Source organism: Vidua macroura, chromosome 6, assembly GCF_024509145.1.
Source record: "Vidua macroura isolate BioBank_ID:100142 chromosome 6, ASM2450914v1, whole genome shotgun sequence".
NCBI lineage: Eukaryota > Metazoa > Chordata > Aves > Passeriformes > Viduidae > Vidua > Vidua macroura.
Window position 1 is genome coordinate 36,713,610 of NC_071576.1, and position 22,459 is coordinate 36,736,068.

The following is a 22,459-nucleotide window of genomic DNA, read 5'->3' on the forward strand; positions in this document are numbered from 1 at the left end:
TTAGGAAACATCTATTTAAACTATATTTTGCTGCAATTCTAAGAAAGACTTCAATGAGTGCTTCTTGCTAGCTTTTGTTTAGAAAAAATATCTGTGCTGAAAATATAGGCTGGAACCTGCAACAACTAGTTATCCAGTCTTCAATCTCAATATTTCTGGGATGTTTGTTGGCTCTTGAAATTCATTCTGAATTTTCAGCTCCTTTTAACTGTAATGGTATTAAAGAGGCTAATTCTTTTTGTGTTGGGAATTAAAATCTGAACAAATGGCTGTTTCAGCAGAACAGCAGTTCTTAAGCATGAAGATCACAGAATCACAAGGTTGGAAGAGACTTTCAAGATCATTGAGTCCAACCTTTTCCCTGACACCTCAACAAAACCGTGGCACCAAGTGCCATATCCAGTCTTTTTTTAAACACATCCAGGGATGGTGACTCCACCACCTCCCCGGGCAGACCATTCCAGTAATTTATCACCCTTTGTGTGCTTATAAAGCATTTATTCAAAAAATTAATTTTAGCAACTGCTTTTTCAATATCTAAAAATTCAGTATCTTCAGTCAAAACTACAGTTTTCTTATATTCTGGGAATTTTCCTAAATTCTGTTCTAAGTGCATATTTAAAAAATTGTATGTAACTGGTATGATGAAAGCTGTTGAGAAAAACAAGTAATCAGTCTTTCTTTTTTTTTAATCTCCTCTCTTCAGGCACGTGAGGAGCTGGAGGTGGAGTTCACATTGCAGAACACGTGAGTAGAATCCAAAATTATTAATAAAGTGTTATATTCAGTATAAAAATAGTTTGAAAATCTGGTTCATATGTGATCATGCTTCTTAAACCTGCAGTCTCTAAAAGCAGCAGCTAGATGTTTTCATTCAAGTACAGTAAAATGGAATTTTTGAATACATACTTTTAGATTTAAAATATCTGAAATGTGATTTTTTTTTTTTCCCTGTTTGAATTCTGCCTCTTGGGCAGCAACTTCTTCCTGTTTTCTTTTTTCTCATTGAGTCAATGAGATATACAAGGAAGTATGAGGACAATGACAATATTCAAGAAGTTTTGACCCTTAGGAGTGCCAAGCCTAAATGCCCTAATTACCCCCTTGTTGGGGAATCTGGTTTTTCAAATCCACAACATTATAACATGTACTTGCATAAGCTGATCTGTTCAATTCACCTGGCTACACATGGGGAGCTGGGGTAGAGAAAGCAACCAAATATTCTGCATAAAGTAAGGTCCAAAGACCACTGTGGGAGTCTGAGGACTGAGGAACCAGGAAAGCTGGAGGGGCAGCAGTAGCTTCACTTGGTAGGCTTGAAAGACATTGGTAGAGTTTCACTATTTAGAGGATGTACTTAGAGAAGGTACTGCTCTTAGATGGTACTGCTGGAATCTCCTCAAGCCATTTGGGACACTTCAGGAGGCCTAGCAGGATAATACTTGGGTGGATACTTTGAATTCCTGACAGCAGGGGAAATAATAACGTGCTGGTGAAAGGACAGTAGCTCAGTGTTGAGAACGGCGAAGGAAAGATCATAGTGTTCACACACAAAAGTGCTATCAGAGCTGAAAAGAGTCTCAAAATCTCTCTTTACAACTCATGGAGATGCACGAGGGTGGATTGTTTGTTGTTTACTGTGCACCAGAACTGGCAAAAGGCCCAGCAATATCAAGACAAACAGTGCCTGTCACATCACAGGAGTGTCACAACATCAGTAATGGCAATAGGGAAGCTCCAGTAGGCATCGCAAATATCCTGTCTAGGATCCTCCTTCTTTTGCAAATTACAGGATGGGTTATAGAGTTGGTACAGAGAATCACACTCTTGATAATCCTGTCTTTAATGGGGGAGGTCCAAGTAGGTTGTCTGGCTTGGATGTTGTGCTCAAGTGGGTTTATGTATGGAAGCAGAGGCTGGGACTTGTCTTGGAGTATGTGTTTGCTCTGTGGCAAACTCTTCTGTCTGACCTTGCAGCTGATTGCCTTTTCCTGGAGTTGTATTCAATAAAGTCAGAAATGGGACAATTTTTACAAGTGATGCCTGAGTAGGAATTCTACCGATTGGAAGATGATGGTTGGAAGTGTACCACTAAAAATGATCCTCTGTAGTCTCAAGGGAGAGGTTTTAAAAAGCATGATAGTCATGGCTCAGTTGCTTCAGCAAGAAGGCATCTGATCTACTATTTTTCATTCATTGTGTGATTCCTGAGTGACCAATGTAAGAGTTGTGGCGTGAAGAGCTCCACATGCAAAGGCAAGAAGGTGCTGCATTATAAGTGAGGGGATGTCCCTGTGAGCTCACAGTAGGACTGAGAAAATGGGCTTCATGCCAGAAGGCAGATAGACCTTTCCCCTACTATCCTTATTCACATTTCTTGCATTTGTGTGGTGGTCAATGCTGTTCTGCCCATCAGCTGAGTCTGTTATAAAGGTCTAAGCACATCTGGATTGATTAAATAAGTGGTCCTGGTAGGCTACTGAGAGGGTGTTTTTTTCCCTTCACTTTGGAATGCGTGATGTCAGGAGTAATTAATGAAGGGATTTGTCCACTAAAATTGGAGACAATGGATTGCATAGATAAACTAGAGAGCGCTGGAAAGGTCTGAACAACTGAAATGAAGTAGTTGAGATGGGTCACCAGAAAGCTATGGACTCAAACCAACCTCTTCTGTGTTGAACAAGCTCAACAGGTTTTGCCAAGATTTTTTTGTCAGTGCTGGATGGGAGAAGTGTTGACAGAGATTAGAGATAATTTTCAGTGGGAAAGAGCCCTCTGATAACATGGAGTACAGCTAAGCATGTGGGATAGTTTCTAGAAATCCTGTATTGCGATGGGAACAATGAGAATGTACTTTTGGGGGAGGTAATATGGCAATTTCTTTTTGAAATTAATAACTATTCCCACCATCAATTTTTCCTGATGCTCTTTATCCACAGTTTTTAATTTCTTCCCCATCTTCATTCATTCTAGATTTTTCTAATTGCAAGGTTTATTACATTAGCTTGCTCTTTCTTTACAGCATTTCAGATGAATAATACCACACATGAAGTGTAACCCCAGGCCAAGAATGTTTCCTGGGTTGCACCTATGATAGTGGCTGTGCTGCTCCTATTTTTGTTTGCCTATAACCTCACTGCAAAGGTTGTGTTTTGTGTTACTTTTACCAAAAAAGAACATTATAAAAATTACCTCATGTTACATTAGAGGGCTGTATGATAATTTGTTCCTGCATCCACTCCTGTTATATTTTATTTAAAATGGAAGAAAAGCTTCATTTTGTTAGTGGGTTTCCACAACAGGAAGATGAACACCCTCTCTAGTTTTGCCTCACCCTTACGCCACTGCTGCAGTACCAGCAAATGCTCACCTCTCTGCTGCAGAGTGGCAGGCACTGAGGGCCAGATGTTTGATCCTAACAACACAGAGAGGAAGGCATACTCCTTCCTCCAAGTGCCTTTTCACCAGCAACCAAGCCAAGGGATTGCAAATGCCTGCCCAATGTTTTCTGGGCCCATTACACGAGCCCAGCTGGCGTGAGAGCTGCCGCCCTTGGGCAGCAGTGACAGAAAAGGTAAGACTGTTGTACACAGGTTGCTGGTTCATGTGCTGTAGTGCTTTTTGTGCTGTTCTCTGGTGATTATCAGTGGTAACCTGGGCTTTCTCCCGTGTCTCCACTGGCAGGGTGCAGCATCAGAACGAGCCCATCCGCGTTGCTACAGGGACGGGGTCCCGCTGGAGCAGGTGGCTGCGCTCGCTCAACATCCCCCTCCCCTCCGACTTCTACTGAAGGCCACGCCTGACACTGAGGGGCCACAAAGAGGCTTCTGGTGAACTGCAAGGTGATTTGAGTTTACAAGGAAAGGTCTAAAAGCCCCAGGGTATTCGCTGTATCTGCTGATCATTTCGGCATCTTTTATCTTTCAGATGTCTCAAGCTGAGGAAGTGCATCTCTAACAACTCTTTGAAGAATGAAGGACCACTCTTACACAACCTTTCATCTCCATTCCCTCTCCCTTTTTTTTTTTCAAATGTGAAAGACTATGTTTAAAACAAAGCCAAATTAACACAAATAAATGTAAATAGGTGTACAAAAAGCTGTATAAAAGTTAAATATTATTGAAATATGGCAAAAGCAGAATTTTTAGAAAATAAAAGTCTTTTTTTTTCCTTTCTGTAGTTCTGCTGTGTTATTTTGAGAATTCCTTCTCATGTGAAGGGGGAACCAGCAGATCATGCAAGCCATTTGGCTTGGGCACTGCTGAGATACCCTCAGGCCGAGTCTCCATTAGTTGGGGACCAAATGTACTGTTTGTATTTATGTGTGGAGGAGCACTGAAGGCAAAAGTTTTATGTTAAGAAAGAACCTTTGAGGTGAATACAGCTTTCTTACTGAAACAGTACCATTCCCCATGCTTCTCCTAGGCTGTCAGCTCAGAAAAGTAGCCTGCATTATTATAGAAGCTACTAAAGGAAGGAAAAGCTGGATCTGACTTGAAAGGGTTCAAGTTTTTTAGATAGGTATCAAAAATCCAGATTCTCTGGATTTTTCAATGGAGCATAGTAGCCTGTTCTAAATGAGGACTGCAATATAAGAATCTGTGTGACTGCAAGTTCCTGTTCAAAATTACCCATTCCATTATAAGTCAGTCATAATCCAAAAATGAGAAGTCAGAAGCTTGATGTATACCAGGTGTTGGGAAATGATCCCTGGATTTATAGAGTCCACTATGGCCTTAGGCATTCCTGCAACAGACTTTTCGTGAAGAAGGATGCCCAGAGCCTCTGTTTTTTGTCTTTCCCTGCTACAGGCCATAATATACTCCCAATTCTCCTAATGAATCTGAGGTCTGCAATAAAAAAAGCCCACAAATCACAAACTGTGATGGAGAAGAGAACAGGAGCATAACTCTGTGTGATGAGAGCTGTCTAATAGCAGGTTGGTTTTCAGAGAAATTACCAGCTAATCCCAACTAATGGAATTTATTCAGTGCTCTTAAGGTAGGCAAAATATTCAAAGATCCCTGCCAACCTGAGCTCTTCTGTACCCACCTCAGCTATGTTTCTAGCCACAGCTGATTTCCTAAGATTCAGAGACAGATGAGTGCCCTTGCTCTTCTTAAAACAAAGGTGTGGGCATCAGGTTAAAAAAAAAAAAAAAAAAAAACAGAAAAAATAAAGTGTCTGTCTTATGCTGTGGCTAGTAGAAGCCTTGAAATTTGGGATATAAAAGTTAAAAGAGCAGTGTGGGGAGTAACTAACAAGTGACAGCATCTGGGCGTCCTTACAGTGGTGGCAGCAGAGGTGACAGCCCAATAGAGACATCTCAGCCATTGGTCCTTCATGACTGAGGTGTCCTGGTTCTTCCTAGGGGTCTTCCAAGCTCTGCTCTGTTCTGTACAATAATGCAGGTTGTCCCACCCTGTTTGAAGATCAGGGTTTGCCTTGGGCCTCCAAACTTTGAACCTAACTTTACACTTTGCTGATACCAGCTACTCAAATAATACTACACTTTACTGGATGTTTACCTCCATGAACGGATATCTTTACCTGTCTTTGCACTTTCATTTCACCAGGGAATGCTGGCTGAAGTCTTTGAATATCTATCATGCTGTTTCTTGCTTTACTTGATGTTTTAATGAGTTATTTGAGGACGATGACACCACATGTCATGTAATGTTACAACTATCTGACTACAAAATAGTAGTTAAGTACAAAAATTTGTGTCTAAAGCAAAACTGCAGTGGTGCTTGCACACATTTACCTGTATGCAAATAGAAACACTGAGTACATTTTTACCAATTTCTTACCAATGTTCTTTGAACTCTTTAGAAATACAAAAGAAATTACAGAATTTTAAAGTTTATAACTGGGGGGTTTTGACCAGAGGTGTTTGCTTGAGTTTTGTTGTTGATGTTTTCTTATAACGGAAAGTTTTTCCAGAATGTTCTTAATGTTCTTTCTGCACTGTATTTAGCCCATTCATATTTTTCTCTTAAAGGAAATACTGACTTGGAAATAAAACTTCAAACTGTTTATGAGCTTTGCAATTCTGAGTAAATGCTATCATGTGTGTTTATACTGAAATCTAATTGTTGTGGTAAATTTTAATTCTAAGTTGATAAAAACAATGTCATTCATCTAATTTTTAAGGAATTGAATTGTTTAGTTTCAGCTGAGATAAAATATATGCATCAAGTACAGAACTAGATGAGACCTCAAAATGTGTAATCCATGGCTTGCAAAGTCTGAATAAACAGCTCATATTCTCTGCAGCAGGTTGGGGAGTCAGTGCTCAGTCCTTGACAAGTTACATACATATATGTATTCACTTTGGAGTAATCTCAGTTCTTGAGACATTATATGAATTTAAATCTGTAATTTAATGATATGGTAAAATATGAGATATCCTTAATGAGACACTGCCTGATTTTTCTGATGGAAAAATATTTTAGAATGTAGAAATTGTTGGCTGCAGTATATGAATTCACCCTGCCCCTAGATGTAGAAACACATCTATACATACAGTGACCTATTACAATCTCATGTGTGATTTGCAGTCACTTCATAGAGGTAAGTACAATTTTTCCTGCCATTAGGGTAATTTTTTTATAGATGTGGAAAGCTAGGCAGTTGTATTAGTTTTTGAAGTACAAAAACCTGGGTAAAACTCTGTAATGCTCAAAAGAATCAAGATAGATTTAACAGCTGCAGCTGTCCTCAAAATCAATATGTCTCATACCAGTATTATTGCATGGTTTACTGAAGCAAATGTGTAAGACCACAGGAGTATAAATCCAGCTTCATATTTTATCATGAGTGGATGGAAAAAACTGCAACTCACCTCATCATCTAATCCTAAGCTTTAAATTATTTTTGAGTGAGAATGTTAAAATCAGAAATGTCAAAGGTCATGTAGAGAACTAATGTGTTAACCATAGACTTAAGTATTTGAGTTTTCCCACCCATGACATTATCTTCCTTTTTGTTTTTTTTTTTTTTTTTTCCCAGTCTGGACTTTCCTGATGGCATTATTACAAATGGAGTACTAGTGGTAAAGTACATATTTACTATGATTTTTCTTGTGTCTGAATAACAAGTGTTCATGTTTCTAACTCTGGAAACTTTGAGCTGTGTCCCAAACCCAGTACTGCCACCTACTTTCTTCTATAAATGACAGGCTCAGAACTATCAGGAGTTAATTAAGAAAGTGTTACAATGCTCATAAAAATAGTCCCATATGTTAATACAGTCATTATTTTGAATAGGGCTCATCTTCTTTGCTTAATTGTCTCTCCAAGTTCAAGCAGCTCATGAGTTGTTCCTCTGCATTTCAGTTTTGGAAAGAAATACCATATCACTATTGCCCTCGTGTTATCTGAAGTCATAGTAATAGATAATGATTGTCTTGCTCATTGATCAACCAGAGGGGTTGGTTGGGAACAGAATGAATCACTTGCAATGACGTTTACACTTCTCTCAATCATCATTCATCCTCTCTTGCTGCAGGCACGTGAGGTTTCCTGTTTGGAGGTTAGAGTGGATACAGGGAAGCTGAAGCAGCAATCCACAAGTGAGGTTATTGCTTCATTAGCCTATTGTTCTTGTGTTGTGATTCAGTCATTGTAACAGATGTTGAAAAAAATTAATAATCTGTTGTGCACATTGCTCTGTGTCATATAATACTTAGTTTTGCCATGCCCCACCTTGCAAAAAGATTATATCTGTCAAAATTCAAGTTTGTCAAGAGCTTAGTTATGAGGCAAACCTTAAACCGATGCAAAAATAGAGCCACATATACTAGACTGAGAAACTTGGAAAAATGAGGTTCATTCTCTTTGTTTATTGTTTGTTCAAAACAATTTTTTCTAAGTGGAATCTTTTAAAATTATGTTATAACTAATATGTAGAAATCTTATCCCATGTGTTTGATTTGGGTTTGAGTATGTACAAAGTTTGTGCATATTTAGGGTTCTGAAGGAGACTTTTTTTAGGTTCCTTAATAAAAATAATAAACCTAAGTTTAAATGCAAAGTTGTATCAAAGGGGTCTTCTCAAATTGCAGGGGAGCCCTCTGCTACCATCGAATCACCAAAACAGTGCTTTGTCTATAAAATATAGCTCTAACAAATACAGCAGGATTCTTCACTAGTTTTTACGTTTATTTAAATGAAGAGTAGCTTGTGTAATGCTGCTCCTGGGGCAAATCTCAAAGACTCATGACTGTTCTGAGTTCAGTTGTGAATGGAAAATTGACTTCTATGAAGAAAATGGTAGCAATGACTGAATTGCATTACAGGAAGTTTCAGACTGAGATGTAACGTGGGGAGGAAAGGTTGACCTAAAATTACATGTCTCTTGGCTGTGATCTTGCAGGAGAACAGCATATGATCTCTCTGTAAACATAAAGGCTTTTCTGTACAAGAAACACAACCTGCAGGTTGTTTCAGTTTTGGTGGTGTGGGGGCACATGCAAAGTAGTCTGATTGAATTTTGGGTTTATAGAATTATTTGTTAGTCTTAATATTACAAAATGTATACTGTGAACCAGAACAGACTGACATCAAATAAATGACTTTTATGCAACATGAATAATCCAAAATGCCTTTAAGCTGACACTCCTCTAAATCCAAATCTTGGTTTAATTTATTAATAGAAAGCATCTGACAAATAGCAAGCTATAGTATTTTAAAAATCTGTGAATTCTGTACATTGATTATTTATATAGATTCACCAAGATATTTAGATCAGTTTTCACCCTATTTTTGCCACCTGAAGTCTACTTAATGATTGTAGTGTAAGAAAAATTCAACAAAAAGTGAAGGTTGGGTTTTTTAATTAGTTATGTGTGATTGCTTGCAATAGCTAAAATTCTGCTTGTTCCTTGCCTCTCTGTTTAGACCCAGAGCTTACATTTACAGTGAAAGGATCACATGAAGGAAGTCAGAAGATTTTGCTGGACTCTGGCCCCAGCCTTCATATAATCATATTTCACTGCATCATAAATGACCAGACAAGGCTGGATGTCATATTACCAGAAGAGGTAAGTTCTCCTTCTGTCTATTTTTATTAACTCAAATGAAATTAGAATGAGAAATTAATAGAACCAGTATATTGAACTAGCCTTCTGAGTGGAGAAGTTCTAGAGATGATAAACCTTTCATGTATTCATACCCAATTGCTTTTTTACATTTTTTCAGCTGGCTGGTGGAAATGGAACAGAGAAATCTGGGGTCCTTTCTTTCCCCCTGAATTCACTCCCTTTGCAGAAAGAAGTAATACTAGAAGAGGTGAGTGCTGTGAACCTTTTGAAATATGTATTTTAAAATGTACTTAATATTGTCCTGCTAGAAATAAACTTACCATGTAAACAAAATCACTGTATAAAATTGTGCAGCTATTCATTAGAAATGTTAAAAAAAATTAAGGTTGCCATATTCAACTTTAAGGAAGAATAGGTTAACCATTATTTTAATAATACAACAGTAATTGCAAACCTGCATCCTACAGTTAGAATTAAATGGTTTCAAGGAACAAGAAATTACTGTAAAATGCACATCCATGCAAAACCACTTTTTTTTTTTTTTTTTTTTTTTTTTTTTTTTTTTTAATATATTGGGGTGATACTGGCTAAGAACTGAAAAAAGACCAATCCAGATTATGGGCTTAATTCAGATTTTAGTTTATCTAAATATTGATATTGGGGGTGCTTTTGTGTGTATTAAAAAAAAAATTAATAAGGTAACTTTTCTTATTCTTGTTGTCCCTCCTAAATGTGCAAACTAGGAAGTGGAGTCAGCATGCAAGCTTGTGGCACACTACCTGTCCCAAACACATGGGCTTATTAGAGAAGAGAAAATTTGATTCCAGGGCAGGGAGGCTTTGGTTATTTGTATAAAAATAATGTTCTTAGCCAAATGATTTATTATTTGAGGACCAGCTCCCTTAGTCTGAGTGTCGCCTGAACTTGAAGGAGAGAAATGTTTTAAAATTTGGTAGTAATTACCTTTACCTTTCTCATTTTCCAGGATAATTCATTTCACTTGTGCTTGACAGCGAGAAAATGGTAAGATAGCCTCTTTTTGTCCTGTCACCCAGGACTACTGTAAACTGGTTATGTAGGCTTTTTCTGTGATAGGAGCAGAGATGAGCACGTACTGCGTGAGTGCTGTGTGCTGTGCTCACGTGGTGCCTGAGGTAAGTGCAAGTCTGCTGCACTTACAGCACTGTGCAGTTCAGCAGGAGTCTGTGAGCCTTCATTCAAAGTAAATTAGTTGGCTTTATGCCTGTTGTTCTCACACATGAATAGAACTGCACTATTCACATATTATTTTATTCCCCATTTATGCGAATTGTCAGATCTGCACAAGCACTGGTATAACCTCTATCAGTCTTTAACTTTGCCAAGCCTTTAACTTTAGCCTGCCTTCTGCCCCTTCTGCTTCACTGAGCAGAATGGGAGCTGAGACCTGACGAGCTGCACCTCTGCCAACCCACTTGCAGGGACAGAATTGCACCAGTGATAGGTAAATTTGAAGACAGTGACATTTTATGGTAGAGCTGAAAACTGCCTGTGGTTCACAGCACCCCCACTATGAGATGATTTACAGAAGGAAAGCAGGGTGGATTTTCACAGCACGAGAAAACTCCCATAACAAAATATATTGACCTCTAAATTTAACAGACACAAATATAGACAGAAAGCAAGAAAAATGTTAATCTACTGCTAAAGGAGTTGTTTGTTTTTGTAAGGTAAATAATTTGACCTTATTCTGTTTTCAAAATTACACTGTGTGATAAATCAAATTTGTTGGAGAAAAGAGGTTAGTAGCATTAATCCTTGAAACATTAATATTGTGAAATATTGGTAAAAATTATTTTCAGGACAGAGTTTGCAGCCACCAGAGGGTGATGTGACCCAGAAGGTTTGGTCAATATTTAGTGTTATTCTCAGTAATAAGTGTATTTATGTTACTGTAGGCACATAACATTAGCTGCAATTTGATTGGGTTTACACCTTTTTTCCTGAATTTTCTTTTGCTTGTGCTTCACATTACTCAAGGGACAAAATTCCATGTGTCCGCACATGTGAAAAAAAAAAGTGATGGCTATTCTTGTATATTGCAGGATGAAGCTTGTGAGTACTTATCTAGGAATATGTTCAGGACACAGGTGAAAGGCTGGAATTCCCGAGGTTGAGCAGGGGGTGATGCTTGCTCTGCAGTTCAATCTTCATCACATAACTCATTAGAACCCTCACTTTAAATGCTGTTAGTGGATTGTCAAAACCTGAGAACAGGTGATAATGTCATCACTTGAATTTTCCAGGATGTCATAGATAAACAGGAATGGGTATAGAAAAAAATACTTTTAAAATTAGTCCTTTTGGTGATCTTTCCCTGACTTGGGTGTCTTGTCTTTTTGTCCATGTTCACAAGAGATCTAAAGTACCTTGGAAACTTCTCTTCATCCACACTGCTATTTCTTGCTGGCAGTAGAATTTTTTTTTTTTGGTTGGTTTGTTTTTCTTCTTTTGTTTATCAATACGCAGACTTGGAAATAACTTGCTTTACAGATTTTTTTTTTTTTTAATTACGTGCCCTACAGATCTTGAAATCAGCTATAAATGATGCGTGCATCCATTTATCCCATTGTCTGTTCCAGCTCAGGAGACCTGGATGTGCGCTTGGGGTTTAGCCTGTGCATGGAGGAGCAGAACTTCCTGCGGAAAAGGAAGAAATATGTTGCTGCTGCTCTGAAAAAGATTCTTAATTTGGAAGAGGATCTGAAAGAGCATGAGGCAAGCCAATACAGTCCCTGATAGCAACTGCTCTCGGGGGAACAAATTACAACAACAAATAAAATCCCAGCTTAATTAGTCCTGTTGATGTGGGCCAGGTTTGGTCATCTAGGGCCAGGCATGAGCAAGACAAGGTGTGGTCTGTTATGTAGCGGAGTGGAGGAGGCAGGATAATGTCTTTATGGATCCAAAAACTTTTCAACTGCTCCTCAAACAGTACATTCCTGTTTATTCTGGGTATTGTTCATGGGTCTCAGGAGGAAAATTTATAGTGGGCAGACATGGAACAGCTGGGGGATGCTGCCTGCAAAACAGAGGGCCTTAACACAGAGATAAGGTGGTAGCCATGGCATGTGTGTAAAGGGTTTTGAGAGGGAGAAACAAAAGTTTACACACGGATGTCTGAATAAAAATTCTTGGAGTGGTTTCTGCAGCATAATAGCTGTATTGTTGGGAAAAATAAGGAGTAGAATAAAACCATCAATCTGGTAAAGAAGAGTGGATCTTACAGCATCACTGAGTTGTAGAAGAAATATCTGATTGTAAGTTTAGCTGTATCACTCTTGACCCTGTTCCTGCCTCTGTAATTGAGTCATAAGCTTTGCAACCGCTGATGCATAACTGGGTTGCTGACACTCAGAAAAGTACAAATATACCAACAGCAAGAACACTCTTTAGCTGACAGTTAAAAATAGAGTGCTGTGGAAAATATGATTCAAAAATATTAGTTTGGATTTCAGAACAGAGAATAATACAGGAAACAAAGTTTTCAACAAAGTTGAAAAAAACATTTTTAACCATTTTTTTTTACAAGCTGTCTGAGAATTTCCTCACACATAGAAAACTGTTTTCTGAAAGATCTAATTACTGTGGCTCTCCTATTCATGGATTTAATTTCAGAAATATGGGAAAATATCCCCTCTACCTTATTAACTGACTTATATTTGAACTGAAAAAAAATCATTAGAGTTTTAACTTTTAAAAACATAGGTTAGAAAATATAAACCCCAGAATATAATTTTTGGAGTTTATTCTGACTTTAGTTAAGATTATGAGATTTTTCTCATTATTATTTTATAAAATTTCCTAGATTTAAGATCTTAAAGAGTTTACAGGTTGAAGAACATCTGTTGTCTCATTTTTCTGAGCTTTTGTTTTTTTCATAGAGCAGGAGAATTATTTCCTTCATGTTCTATTCATTGACTTTGGAACACAGATTCCTTTAAGAAATTAGAAGCTAATACTTGAAAGGTATAAATAGATATTTTCCATGGGGTGTGTAAGCATCCACACTCTGGATGCTAACGAAAGCAAAGGGTGTACTAGATCAGGAAAAGATAAGGAGAAGAATAGTCTGTCTCTTCAATTACACTTGGATCATGGAGGGGGAAACCCTATCAATGACTGTGCTTCAGGACATAAAGTAATTAATGGCCTGGGGCCAGGAAGGCTTTGGTTATTGTGTGGTCTGGCTGATTGCAGGGTGCTGTGCATTCCTGTGTGACACTGGTCATTGTTAGAGGCAGAATCATGGATCCCTAACTTGCTCCAGTGTGGAAAATCCTGTATTTTCTCTGACAGCTTCTAATAATACACTTTGAAAAAAAAATTCCAGGGTGATGAGGTTCATTTCCAGTTGTATGTTAAGTAAACACCTTCCCACCCCATCTGAGAGCCTTCCTTCTCACAGCAGTCAGGCGGTGGCGAAAAAGCCTTCAGCAGCAATCACATCCTTTTCATGCCAAGTAGCATCCCTGCTTGTATCAATGCCTTCGACCTGTTATCTGATTTCCACAGTAAGGGCTGTTTGTGTCTAATTTATGCACAGCTTTTGCTCCTTCTACCTTGATGTGTTGACCAGGTGCCAGTGGTGGCCATTACGACAACCGGGGGAGGAACGAGATCACTCACAGCGATGTACGGCAGCCTGCTGGGCCTCCAGAAACTCAACCTCTTAGACTGCATTTCCTACATCGGGGGTTTATCGGGTACCACATGGTGAGAATGACCCAAACAAGCTTTTTGTGTTCTCTGCTCAATACTGTTGACTCTGTACAATACTATTAGCTTATATGGCACTTAGCAAAGCAAAAGAATTTCCATTCTCCCCACAAGCTACTCTCTGTCCACCTGGAGCAAAGAAACAAAACATACTGAGTAAGAGATCAACCACCACACTCATCAACTGCTTTTGTCACCACACTGACTCAGTTTATGCCTCATATCTTCATCTAAATGCTCTATTCCCTTTTCATATTTTATCAGTTATACCTTAGACTAAATACAATGAATTTGTCTTTAGACTGGAAATTGAAGATGGGAAGAAGAATTTATGCCTGCCATTTGCTGGTTATTCTCACTTCCATTTTGGATTTACAGTGCATCTCCCTCTGGTAAAAGATGTATTAGGTGCTAGAGGAATTAATATTGTCACAAAAGGCCAACAAATGATATCAAGTTACTGACCTTGGAGAGACTGCAGATATGGTGGCTTGTTGTGATGTGCTCTCTTCTCCCAGTGGGCATAGAGCAGATGATGTCATACTTAAAATAACTGAAGTATTTAATCAAGTAGGTTCTAGGTACCCCCACTCCTCTACACCTGTTTGGAAGTGGAGAATTTTTTTTCACTGAGTTGTGTGTCACTTTATGTAAGTCCAAACTTCAATGTAAGTCTAAACTTTCTTTTAACGTCTCTGTATGTATGTGGAGATCTGAATGTACCTGTCTGTGTTATGATTTTAAGGGGACAAGTAAGAATGGTCATATGAGGACATGCCCAAAACTGCCCAGTTTTCTTGCTGGCACAAGCCATTGGCAGATATATGGGAACAGATGCAGAACTAGAGCAGAGTAGTAGTGACTGCTCCCTGGAATACTCCCCACCCTCCAGGAAACAGATTTGATGAATACTTGTGGAACCTTTGAATTTAATAGCCTTGGGTCTTGGTTTCTTTTCTCCCTTGAATTTCAAGATAATTTTTGAACCCCTATTAATACATCCAAACCAGGAAAGCTTGGAGGTTTTGTTTGCTCCTGAAATTATAGTATTTTAAGTGTGAACCCCATAAGAATTAAGAAACATGTTGCACATCGGTTTTCTGAAAGCAAACCACAGCATTACACCTCTTTCATTATTTTCTACTAACATTTCTTCAGGACCATGGCCAACTTATATGAAGATGCTAATTGGTCACAAAAATATCTAGAGGATGCAATCAAGGAAGCTCGCAAGCAAGTAACCAAATCCAAGATCTGCTGTTTTTCTTTGGATTGTCTGAAGTACTATTACAATGACCTGATGGAGAGGACTAAAGAAGGACATAACACTTCTTTCATAGACCTTTGGGGTCTTGTCATTGAATCCATGCTACACGATAAGGTATTGCTCCTTTTTTCCACATAACTGCTGAGCTTATATAGCTGCATTGGAGAAGAAAATAAATCCTGGATGCCATTCACTAATACTGATGCAAATAATTAGTTTAGCAGTTGATTATATATTATATATTTAGATCCATTATTAAAACACTGCTCTAGATGTAAAGAGAGGCTGACCTTGAAGTGAAGGAGCCATGTCATAACAGTTAAAGGTGTTCTTTCTCCTTAAAAAAAGAAGTACCCTGAAAAAAATATTTTGAATTGTAAGTAAATAATTTTGGACATAAAATAGTCTGACTAGAAGAGGCACTTGAAAATTTGAAATAATTTGCTTCTCTAGCATAAATGAAGATATGCATTCATAAAGTGACCCAGGTATAGACTGCATATGGTTCACATAGTGAGAAAGACCATTTTCTAAATATGATACCAAGTTTTAAGAAATTTTATTAATTTAAAAATAGTGTATCTTAAACAGTTTCCTTCTGGTTTAAGTTTGTACAATGAAGTCTTAAAATGTCATGTGCAATAGAATATATTCTTGAATATGCATATATTTGTAAAATACCTTAAAATATGATCAATTCTTTGCTAAGACCCAGCCAAGGAAAGAATTTTACCTTTCACTTAGCTGCGTGATTTTCCCTGGAACTGTATTTTTTTTTTTCCTGGCTGAATCTACAATCAACTTCTCTGCATATCGCAAAATCTGAGAACTCATATAGGGTGTAGCTGCTTCTTATGGGATACTTGACAAATTTGGAATATCCCATGGCAGATATTTCAGAACAATCCAGTTACCTGGGAATGGAAAGGAGAACTTGAATAAGGCTGGCTAGGGCTGATAATTCATGTTATATTATTTGAAGTGCAAGTTGTTTTTCACCTCATTCCATTAACCCTTTTTAATCAAAACCAGAAAGACGAGCATAGACTCTCAGACCAGCGTCAGGCAGTGGATAATGGCCAGAATCCACTGCCCATCTATGTGGCCATCAACCTCAAGTCCAACTATAGTGCCCAGGCATTCAGAGGTAATGGTTATGGTTTAGATTTCTTAATAAATGTATAATTTAAATGTTCTAAACTAAGATGATATGGATATAAACAGATTTATTAATACTATAGTCTTTTCATGCCAATTGCAAATAAAACCCCAAATAAGTAATTAAATTTTCAGATAATAGTGACCAAAACTTAAAAAAAAATCCAAATGTGTTTCATGTTTAGAATTTGAATTCTTTATTTTCCTAAAAGTGGAAACATAGTTATACCACAGAAGATGTCAAAGTCACACAGTTTATCCTGTCACAAAAATGAATGAAACAAATTCTAGATGGTTCCATGTGGTCTTATTTTGAACAATTAAAGAAAAAACTTTGGATTTTTGGGTCCAATGTCAGGAAAATCACTATTTCCTCTACTATTAATTGTCACAGTATTTGTTTAACATGTACAGCTAAGTACATGGCACCAAGTGAATGCTAAGCTCTCTGTCACTAGAACCCTAAAGGAAACAAGTTATGCATGAGCAACACATAGTTTGGGGTAAGATTACCTCTATTAAGGGAATGCCTGTGGTTTCATTCAGACCAGGGCTTTTTTGCTGGAGGTTGCTGTATCACAGCCTAGAGCTGCCCTGCCACAGTGTGGAAGGACATCATGGCATCAGTACTGCTGGCAATACAGATACAGCCATGGCTGGTGAATGGCATGCTCTGAACTAGCCAGTGTCTTTCTCATTGCGTTTGCTTCCTGGAACTCCTCTGTTTAGTATCATCTAACACATTGTCTAACATGTTGCTTTTTCACGGTCTGGCTGCTGTTGCCATAGAGTGGCTGGAGTTCACTCCTTATGAAGTTGGTCTGCTGAAATACGGAGCATCTATTCGCGCAGAACACTTTGGAAGTCAATTCTTTATGGGAAGGATGGTGAAGAAGCTCTCAGAGACTCGGATCTGCTATATGCAAGGTGACTTGCCTTGGGGAAAGATGGTCTACTGGAGAGACAGCTGATATGGGTGAGAACATGGTCTGTGGTGGGTACCACTGGGAAGACACCGGCAGACAGGTTGAGCAGGTGTGACTTTACATTAGCAAGGATGTACTCACAAAGTATGCCCACAAAGGCATCTGTACAGACGGAAAGGAAGTATCCAATGGGAAGAACTGAAGGTATGTATCAATTAAGATTCTTCCGAGGCCACTCCATCAATCAGCTTCTATTCCTCTTTCACGTTATAGGCATGTGGAGCAGTATATTTTCCATAGATGCAATGTATGTCTGGAATTTGGCTGCTGATTCAGAAGATTTCTGGTGCAGATGGACCAGAGACAGAGTAAAAGATATAGGTGAGATTTTAAATTTTTTTGCACCCCTGGTATGTATTGCTTATGTTCTGTGAAGATGTCTAATACATAAAGAAATGCTGTCAAAGTCAGAGAGTAAAAGATGAGGAAAGAGAAGCAAAGATGTCAACTAAGAATTTTTTTCTGCCTGATTTAAAACTAAATTGCGCTTCTTTGAAAAAGCTTTGTAAAAGCTGCACTTTTTCCTGAAGGTCATACAGACACAAAACCAGCCTCCATCAGAAATATAAAAATAATATCGTATCAAAAACACATCTTACAATTGCTAAATTAGGATATGGTCCTCCTTGGCCAGTAATAACATGGGTAGAGAAAACAGATCTTGCAGAGGGCTGATTTCGCCACTGAACTACCCATGGGGAAAGCTTGCTCTTGCTGTTAATTGCACAGGGAACCTGTAGTGACTGGTCTCCTAACTTACTTGACACTGGGTGACACCGACATGCATTCTGAAGGTGTCCTATTGACAGGTCTCCCATATATTTTGGGACTGCTCTCTCCCCTCCACCACATGCTAGAGTAGAGGTGGACATCATTTGAGGAAGCTTAGAGTGGAAGGTGGTCCTTACTGCCTGTCAGCCTTACTGCCTGTCAGCTGGTCATTTAATTCACTGTCTAATGATGAATTTTATTTGGTGGCATAGACCTTAAGGGCTTATAACTATGTTTGATTAACTTTGGAGTGGGGGATGATGATGATACCTGTTGTTATTAGTCACTCAATTTTTTAAAATATTGGTCATTTCAGAAAATTATCCTAAACTTAAAATTTCTTCTTTCCATCTTGCAGCAGAAGAGCCCTTTCTGTCTGTGAATCCCTATGAAGTAGACACGTGTCTATTCACTCCCTCAAGTGTCTTCTCCTCCACTCTGCGAGATGTCTTAACAGGACGTCCAACCATTGCACAGTATCCCAATTTTATCAGAGGCTTCCAGCTGCATAACAAATACCTGGAGAGTGAAGGATTTTCTACCTGGAAAGGCACAGTAAACCAGCATGCTTTTCAGTAATATTCTAAGAAGGTTTAGGTTTTCGAATTCGCTTAGGATTTCCAACAAAGAGGAGGAGCTGAGACTGACTTCTGAAATGCCACTTCTTCTTTTACAAATGGAAAACATGAAAGCCAGATTTAAACAGTATTTCAGTTTTGGTGGGGGGTGTTGAAGAGTGAAATTTTATCTGGTTGTCTGGGGATTATGTTCCTGTGGATAAAGTGAGCCCAGCCTAAGGTAGCAGGAGAGATCTCCCCTCTAGGGCTAAAGCAGCCTGTGGTGCCCAGGAAGGGGGAAGGAAAAAGCAGTAGTATGTCACTTACTCCTGTAAATAAATACAGCTAGAGTGAGGGCAAAATTCTTGATTCTTTATTCCTCACCTTCCTTCAGAGGAGAAATCAGTTCTTGTGTTTTATTTGTAGTAACGATAAATAATTATGTTTCAGACACAGTGATAGACTCCTTTCCAAATAAACTGATGGAAACAGCAGACAATGAGCTCTCCCTCGTTGATACTGGCTTTTTCATTAATACCAGCTACCCACCACTTTTGAGATCAAAGAGGGAGGTCGATGTCATCCTCCATTTGAATTACAGCGGAGGGTCCCAAACACTGGTAAGAAAAGCCATGGTATCTGAGATCTTTTTCCTTCATGGTCTTTTGGTCTCTACCAATTGTCAGGTAAAACACCTAACTTTTCAGTACTGGAATGTGAATTAGATTATTATCTAATTTATTATTTAGATCATTAGGCAATTTATTTCTCTGTAACTAAGAAGGATATTAGAAGATGATAATGGATATAGGCATTTCAAAATCATCAAGGTCTTCACTGCAGTGGATCCAGTAGTTTTTAAAAACGGGTGGATTATATTATAAACTGATGGAGTGGTCTGAAACTCTGCTACTGATTTTGGTTATCCTTGTACTGAACAAATTACAAAGGCAATGGAAAGTCCTGAAAACACTTTAACAGACTAAATGAGAAAACCTGTCTTGGCCTTTATATCTCATACCACTCCTATGGAAATGTAGTGGCTAATGCCAGATTGATTCATAATTTGAAATAATATAATAGTGTTGCATATATAATAATAATACAAAAATAAACAAAGGTTTATAGTAAATATAGCTGTTAAAGTTTTTTTATGAGGTCACAAGATATGTTGGTAAGTGTATTTATTAATAGGGAGTCATTATCAAGGAACACCAATTATGCAGAGGACAGAAAGATGGGGAAAGTGGTAAATAATAAAGAAGTCAAGACAATGATGCAGAGTAATCTGGACTGATGTGTTTCTTCTCCATTCTTGTAGTTTCTTTGCCTTCCCCTTCTCAACTTCTTTCAATGGAACCATAAAATCAGACCTCTGGGTTTTGGATTCATTTTCAAGTTCAGAGAAAGTGACTGTTTTCTTGTTTTGCCTAAAGCAATGTGGAAAATAAGATAAGCTGCAATGTCTGGTGTGGTTATGATTGTTTCCATCTGAAATTTAATATTTTGCCAGAGGGATATTCAAACCTTAGAATATTCCTGTTAGCTGCTACAGTTTAAAATATCCAGGTCTCTGTACCAGTTTTGATTGTTTATAATAATTTTATATATATATTTTTTTTTCTTTCATCCAGCCTCTGGATCAGATTGCGAAGTACTTCTCAGAGCAAGAAATTCCATTTCCCAAAATTGAGATAAGTGAGGAAGACAGGGAAAACTTGAAGGAGTGCTATGTGTTTGAAGAGGCTGACAGTCCACAAGCTCCAACAGTGCTTTTCTTTCCCCTAGTAAATGACACCTTCAAGAAATATAAAGCTCCTGGTGAGTCATCTGTGATAGCAATTTTAATAAAAAGTTGTTTTCCTAGTGAATTCTTTCCATTTCATATCTAATGTGTTTGTCACTGTCGTCTCTGACCTTTCCAATGCCAGCATGGGTCTCATCACTGAAAAAAAGACTCCTCTGTGTCAGTACATCTGAACTATATGAACTCCAGAGACTTTCTTAAAGCACTTGAGATTCTTAAAGCACAGGCAGTTATTTCACAAGAACAACTAGTTAGTGTTTATTTCACACTACTAGTTAGTGTGAAAGCAAAAATTCTGATACTTCTACACCTTGAAGGGTAGGTTCTCAACACAAGATGTTTTGCTCTACAGACATGGACTTGTCATGCACTGCTGCTTGCAAACAAAGATGAGAAAAAACCTTCTGCTGGTTTTTGTGTGAAGCCCATTCATTCAAGATTTTTTCACATATTTAAAAGCAATCTCCCAGACTGAGCCTTGAGTGGAGAGAGATCTTTGGTTTTAATTTAATTATGTCCTCTGTCTGAGTGCAATTATTTCTTCTGAACTTTCAGTGAGGTGGCTATTATTTTGTCTAGTATAAGAGTATCTGGTTTCCTTTTTGCTTGTGCTTTTCTAGTTGGGTAAAAAAGACTGTGTTTTCCCAGCAGTGGTCTAGCATTGCTGCTGCTAATGTTCTTCTAACTTCAAGCTGTTTGAGTGATGTAAATATCAAATGGTGTAAAATCATATTTGGACAGAGGCTTGATCCAGATGCTGAAGAATACAGTGCTACGAGCACAGTATTTTTACTTGCCTCTGGCAAATTATATCTTTCCTTCCAAGTCTCCCTTTTCTGCCTATAATTATGTAAACACAGATAGGAGCCACATATTGCAATAAAACCTTATTGGTACATCTCCCTGTGGTTTGTCCCCTTAGGTGTGGAAAGGAGTCCTGAAGAGATGGCTGAAGGCAAAGTTGATGTCTCCAGCATCCTCTCCCCATTTACAACACGAGAAGTCTGTTTCAGTGAAGAGAATTTTGACAAACTGGTGAAACTGACAGATTACAACGTCCTGAACAATGAGAAGTTGATTATTCAGGCCTTGCGCTTGGCAGTGGCACGGAGGAAGCAGCGGAATTATTAGCCACCACACACTATCTTCAGTCTTTCATGTGGTGTTTCTTGGGTTGTCTATGGTTTGGTGAGGTCAAGATGTTTGATTCTTATCCGTGATACTTGCAGTGGAAATCACATCATCCTAAGGACATTCTGGACTCCACTCTATTTACGTGGCTCTTCAGACAAACAGATTGGAATTTACCAGTGGTTTAATCCAAAACAAACTTCAAAGCAGTACATTTGTTTTTAGTTTTGTTACCAAGTTACTTTACTAATTGTTATATATTCAATATAAATTATTATAATGTTGTGGAAGATAATAATGAATTATGTGGCACATTAAAATTTGTATCAAAATAGTATTTAAATGGTGTGTTTTCTGTGTGGCAGAACAACAATCCCTTGAACTGGAATTTCTTTGGTAAATAACTAATTCATTGTGCTGGTCTTACTTATTTAATTATTGAAGGTTGTCATCTCTGATTTGATTGTCTGTCCACTATGAGATTTTTATTTAACTGTCTTCACAAGTCTTTGAAAATAAGTTTCTGAAGTTAGTATCAGTGTTGTTAAAATTTATACAGTTTTCACCATCAATAAAAAATTATCCCTGAATTAGATTATCTTTGTTTCAGATCAAACATGTGCTCTCTGAGCTGCTGCTCCCAGAACCACTTATATTCAGCCTAAACAGTAGACGTATCACCCAACTTTCCTTTACTTTTCTCTTGGAGTTTCTGCTGAGTGTCCTGTCTCACTCATCTTTACCTGCCTTTACTGTTCCTGAAGGATGACCTTGTGATTTCTGCCCGTGTTTCATAAGATGGGAAGTGGCTACTAGCTCTTTGTGCAGAATAGGCAATGCGAGAGACCCTTTTGGAATCTTTTCCAGACATACCTTTCACACCTGTTCAACACTTAGAGGAAAATGGTCTTTGCAGGGATTGTTCTGAGATACTGGTTTCTCATTATAAAAAATCCTAGAGGTCTTCTGGGGGACAGTAGT

At 38.1% G+C, this 22,459-nt stretch overlaps 1 protein-coding gene across 1 annotated transcript in view; it reads left to right on the forward strand.

Annotated features, from left to right (window-relative positions):
- Positions 1-22,060, forward strand: part of LOC128808614 (cytosolic phospholipase A2 epsilon-like) — a 33,346-nt gene extending 11,286 nt beyond the window's left edge. Inside the window, exons 6-21 of the mRNA XM_053979934.1 lie at positions 707-747; positions 7,012-7,054; positions 7,510-7,573; positions 8,901-9,043; positions 9,201-9,290; positions 10,029-10,066; positions 11,665-11,800; positions 13,662-13,798; positions 14,960-15,182; positions 16,101-16,215; positions 17,016-17,153; positions 17,426-17,533; positions 18,342-18,533; positions 18,991-19,160; positions 20,175-20,361; positions 21,270-22,060. Coding sequence (XP_053835909.1) covers positions 707-747; positions 7,012-7,054; positions 7,510-7,573; positions 8,901-9,043; positions 9,201-9,290; positions 10,029-10,066; positions 11,665-11,800; positions 13,662-13,798; positions 14,960-15,182; positions 16,101-16,215; positions 17,016-17,153; positions 17,426-17,533; positions 18,342-18,533; positions 18,991-19,160; positions 20,175-20,361; positions 21,270-21,478 — 2,034 coding nt within the window. The 3' untranslated portion in view covers positions 21,479-22,060. The remainder of the gene's footprint in view (positions 1-706; positions 748-7,011; positions 7,055-7,509; positions 7,574-8,900; positions 9,044-9,200; positions 9,291-10,028; positions 10,067-11,664; positions 11,801-13,661; positions 13,799-14,959; positions 15,183-16,100; positions 16,216-17,015; positions 17,154-17,425; positions 17,534-18,341; positions 18,534-18,990; positions 19,161-20,174; positions 20,362-21,269) is intronic.
- Positions 22,061-22,459: the final 399 nt, after the last annotated feature.